This window comes from Volvox carteri (assembly GCF_000143455.1).
Source record: "Volvox carteri f. nagariensis unplaced genomic scaffold VOLCAscaffold_87, whole genome shotgun sequence".
In the NCBI taxonomy this organism is placed as follows: Eukaryota; Viridiplantae; Chlorophyta; class Chlorophyceae; order Chlamydomonadales; family Volvocaceae; genus Volvox; species Volvox carteri.
In genome coordinates, this window is record NW_003307630.1 from 395,342 (window position 1) to 399,815 (window position 4,474).

The following is a 4,474-nucleotide window of genomic DNA, read 5'->3' on the forward strand; positions in this document are numbered from 1 at the left end:
TAATGCGTGTGTGTATGTGTATGTGTGCGTGTGCGTGTGCGTGTTTGTGTATGTGTTTGTGTATGTGTGCATGTTTGTGTATGTGTATGTGTGCGTGTTTGTGTTTGTGTATGTGTGCGTGTTTGTGTATGTGTATGTGTATGTGTGCGTGTTTGTGTATGTGTATGTGTTTGTGTTTGTGTATGTGTATGTGTGCGTGTTTGTGTATGTGTATGTGTATGTGTGCGTGTTTGTGTATGTATATGTGTATGTGTTTGTGTATGTGTGCATGTTTGTGTATGTGTATGTGTGCATGTTTGTGTATGTGTATGTGTGCGTGTTTGTGTATGTGTATGTGTGCGTGTTTGTGTATGTGTGCGTGTTTGTGTATGTGTGCGTGTTTGTGTATGTGTATGTGTGCGTGTTTGTGTATGTGTGTATGTGTTACACCTTGAGTTACGTTGCGCTTCAAAGGGGTCATTGTGTTGCGCTCCTGTTCATCAGGTGGTGCTGGACACCCGACTGGATCAAGCGGGCCCAGTCCATAGCAAGCCCTCGATCCAAGCCGGTGAGGCGGCTGAGGATTTAAAGGCTTGCGGCTAAACGCGCGTTGCGGCCTGTTGTTGTGATTTGGGTCCCCGGGTACGATTTGGACCTCCCAGCGCCACTGAACAAGGCCCCTGGTTGCCACCCACCCAGGCTGGTTGCCACCCAGGCTTGATGGCTTGGTGACTAATCCCCCTACCTGATGGGTCCGCATCTGTGCGCAGTCATTTAGCAGGCCGTCCATCTGCGCTTCCAGCCTCTCCAGGCGGCTGAGGTCGGCCTTCGCCGCGAGCTACGTCGTTCAGGGAAGAAGAGTGGACGGAAGACGTCACAAGGTTGCAGGGAACTTATTAGCGATATGTAAAAAAACAGGCGATAGATAGTACCGTGGGTGCCAACGCTACAACAAAAATGCGTGTCTGGCTGCCAAAGAGGCGGCTGCTCTTGGGGCCGTTTAGGACGTAAATTGCGTGGCGCGAGGCGCGCAGGTCTAGAAAGCTCCACCCTGCGCTTGATGATGCTGTTGGTTGGTTGAGCTGTTGGGTAACCCAGTCCACGTACCTTGCTCCACACGGTTCCGCCATGCTGACTGGGGTTTCCGAAGGCGTTCAATATGTCCTCGACGCGGCTGCACCGGGTAGGATATGTGGTAGGTCCGTTAAGAAACGACCCTTGCAGGAGACCAGACATGCGTCGGAATTTGGCTTACCTTAGCTGCACGCTCTGGACAGAGATATGATCCACCAAGATCTGAATGCTTCTCCGTAAAGTTGCTGGTGTTCCATGCCTGTAAGCAAACATTCCGTTAAGGTGGGGCTTGCTTTGCTGACCCGTTGACTCCGCGCTAACTGACCACTCGTTATTAACGAAGCTGACGTCCAGCAAGCTAATAGCCTCATTTACAGGAGGCAAAACTGAACCCACGGACATCTCCAATCAAATTGTGTCTATGGTTTAAACGCCATGACAGCGAAAGGTAGTTTCGGGTGAGGAAGGGAATTCCCTAAGATATGCGCCTTTAAATGCAATCTTCTATTCGAAAAGCTGGAATGGTGCTTTCTTCCACGGATACGGAAAAGGGTTTACAAAATGTTCATCATTTCAGATGAGCGCGGTTAAGAACCTTGGGTGCTACAAGCAAACACCGTCAAAGAAAGATTATACGTAAAAAAAGTTATAGAGAAGGAATGCCATTCGTGCACTAATGCACTCTCTCCTGCTTGTTGGCGACTGCGCGCTCCAGCTGTCTCGATGAACATTTTCCGATCACACCCGTAATCTGTTATTAAATTCATCCATTAATATTTTTTTTGTTTGGGGGTTGGTGCCGGGACGGCCACGATGCAGCGGCGGCCAAGCCATCAAAAGCTTGTTGTGACGGAAGGATTTGAGGCGAATACGCAAGGTATCACAAACCTTTGGATGTTACCGGCATTGCTGCTTCTCAGCTCCTCGTACAACGCGGCGGCACTCGCGCAGGCACCCTCAATGACATTGCCGTGCGCGAGTTTCACGACGCCCTGAGTAGGGATGAGGAGGTGGCGTTTGCAGTCGCAGCTATTATGGCCCTGACGGCCGTCATCAAGCGGAGCAGGCAAGTCTACCTCCTCCTTTCCCCTGGGGTATGGGGTTGGTTTTCGGCCATCGGAGAAGGCAGGCACAGGGTGTCAGCCAGTAACTACGGATGACAAACGAGCGGTAACTCAGTCAGGGTAACCTCCAGTCAACCGATATCTTCACCCGCCTGCGAATGCCCCCTTGGCAAGCTAATGCCATCCGATCGGCGAGTCATGCATCTCAGGCTTCTTTCCTTGCACGTATTCCAGCAGTATACGTTAGCTACGTGCTCAGTTGCTCGGCATTACACATCTACAGGCGAACCGGGCTTCAAAATCCTCACCCGTCTCAGCGGGCTATTTATTTACAACGTTTTGGGCCGTCTTTCCGTTCTCTGTTCCCCCCATTCCCCCCAAAACTCCCAATCCCCGCACCAATCCCCCAACCGCAGCGCGACAACACTGATGGGGGTCAGCAAGGAGCTGGCGGACGCCGCGCAAGCATTGCAGAGGTGGGTGGAGAGGTGGTGCGCATGGTGGTGCCCCGGGGGAGGGGGATGGTGGAGGGAGATGGTGGAGGGGGATGGTGAACCTGTGGGAACTTGACTCCCGGGGCTTGCATGCGGGATCGATTGGCTGGGGGGAGGGGGGAAAAAGGGGGAAGGAAGAGGAGGAGGGGGAGGAAACGTATGCAAGAAGCCGAGGGTCAACTGCGGCACCAGGGAAAGGAAGCGCCCGAGGGCCGAAGGGTTGTTTTTTTACGCGAGGGTGGGCCCAGCGGGGAGGATTGTCGTGTTAGCGGCCGGGCTTGGGGAGTGCAGTAGCCTGCGAGGAGTCGGGTTAGGAGGGCTGTGGGGGTGGCCCCCGGGCAAGGGCCGTTTTAGGTGGGAAAGGCTGGACCGGCCCTCCAGGTAGCGTTACTAAATGCACTGTCGAGATCTCGTCGTGCATCCTGCCGACATACATGCATGCATACATACATACATACATACATGGCACACTCGGCTCACACTTCCAACTCCCCAAGAGAGGCGGCTGGTGCACCATACTACTGCTACTGCAACTGCTACTACTGCTATCTACCTACCACCTGCACCAACGTGGTGCTGCTGCTGCTGCTGCAGGGTGAACCCCACCAACATTTCCCTCAAGGCCGGCTGCGAGCTGTTCCTGAGGTACACGACACGGACCAGCGCGCTGGAGCTGCAGGTGAGGCGGCGGGCGGCGGCGTACTGCACGGGGTCTGAAAGGGATCACATGTGGCACCTATGTGTGTGTGGTGGTGGGGGGGGAGGCCCGGAGTCTTTCCCGGTCCGTCTTTCGGCGGTTTCCAGTGGTTCGGCTGCGGATATTTCTTCCTTCCTTTCCTTCTTCCTTTCCTTCTTCCTTCTTTCATTCCTTCGTTCTTTCCTTCTTCCTCTGGTTTGTTTTTTGGAGATTTTTAATGAGGATTCTGCATTGCCTTGCTGGGAGGTTGGGGTTTTCCGTCTTCTTGGGCGGTACTCGGGCTCCGGGGGAGCGAGGGGGGTTATGTATAGAGAGATACTTTGGGCGGGAGCCAGGGCTGGGCTGGGCTGGGCTGGGAGGGCGACCCGGGGGGCTCTCAGTCCCTCCCGCGGCAGCACTGAGACGCGATCGTTGGGGGGAATAGTATTGTGAGAGGAACTCGGAAGAATGAGCCGCTGGCGTCCAAAGTCCGTTGGGGGTTGGGTGGGGGGTCTCCAGGTGCTCAGTACGGTGGAAGTCACGGAGGAGCCGGACGAAGCCCAGAAGGCACGCGAGAGGATGTTGCAACATGAGAATATGAGAATGTTTGGGCTTTTGCGAACGTGATGTGGGGTATGGGGTTGTACTCTGGGTGTGCAGGATTGCCTGTGTGTGTTTGTGTGTCGGTGGGGTGGGGCGGGGGAGGGGGAGGGGGGGTGTGGGGAGGGGGAGAGGGAGGGGGGAAGGAGAGGGGGAGGGGCTGGGAGGAGAAGGGGGGAGGAGAGGGGGAGGGGGAGGGGGAGGGGGAGGGGGGGACTTTCGGCGGGAGGATGGCCGGCTGTTGGAGGGTTGGGTCACAGGGGTTGGGTGTGGGAGTTACCGAGGCTTTTAGGCGAAGGCTGAGGCAGGAGGTGAGAAAGGGAATTTGCCGGGGGCTTCGACCCGGGGCCCCTTCCTGCCATCATACACGTACTAAGACACGCACCTAGATTTCACCATCGGTTTCAGGAGAAGGCCTTTTTCCGGGAGTGCTTACGGCGCGGTGTGCCGCTTTTCTGCATTTTACCCGTTTTCTCATTCATTTTTTCTTTCCTTTTTGTCATTCCCTTTCTTTTCTTTTTGCAATAAATAATTAAATAATTGTTTTCTTCGCAGGACATTGAGAGTGCCAAGGCTCGGTTGATTGA

At 54.6% G+C, this 4,474-nt stretch overlaps 2 protein-coding genes across 2 annotated transcripts in view; one reads left to right on the top strand and one right to left on the bottom strand.

The window, feature by feature from the left end:
* Positions 1-1,525, bottom strand: part of VOLCADRAFT_108021 (uncharacterized protein) — a 19,905-nt gene extending 18,380 nt beyond the window's left edge. Inside the window, exons 1-4 of the mRNA XM_002958175.1 lie at positions 1,379-1,525; positions 1,235-1,312; positions 1,087-1,153; positions 725-817 (exon numbers count right to left, since the gene is read on the bottom strand). Coding sequence (XP_002958221.1) covers positions 725-817; positions 1,087-1,153; positions 1,235-1,312; positions 1,379-1,455 — 315 coding nt within the window. The 5' untranslated portion in view covers positions 1,456-1,525. The remainder of the gene's footprint in view (positions 1-724; positions 818-1,086; positions 1,154-1,234; positions 1,313-1,378) is intronic.
* Positions 1,526-1,831: 306 nt separating this feature from the next.
* The window catches only part of eif2Ba (eukaryotic translation initiation factor 2B alpha), a gene marked incomplete at its 3' end in the record, with an annotated part of 9,397 nt that continues 6,754 nt past the window's right edge, over positions 1,832-4,474 (top strand). The window contains exons 1-4 of the mRNA XM_002958161.1: positions 1,832-1,930; positions 2,005-2,191; positions 2,534-2,593; positions 3,206-3,290. Coding sequence (XP_002958207.1) covers positions 1,867-1,930; positions 2,005-2,191; positions 2,534-2,593; positions 3,206-3,290 — 396 coding nt within the window. The 5' untranslated portion in view covers positions 1,832-1,866. The remainder of the gene's footprint in view (positions 1,931-2,004; positions 2,192-2,533; positions 2,594-3,205; positions 3,291-4,474) is intronic.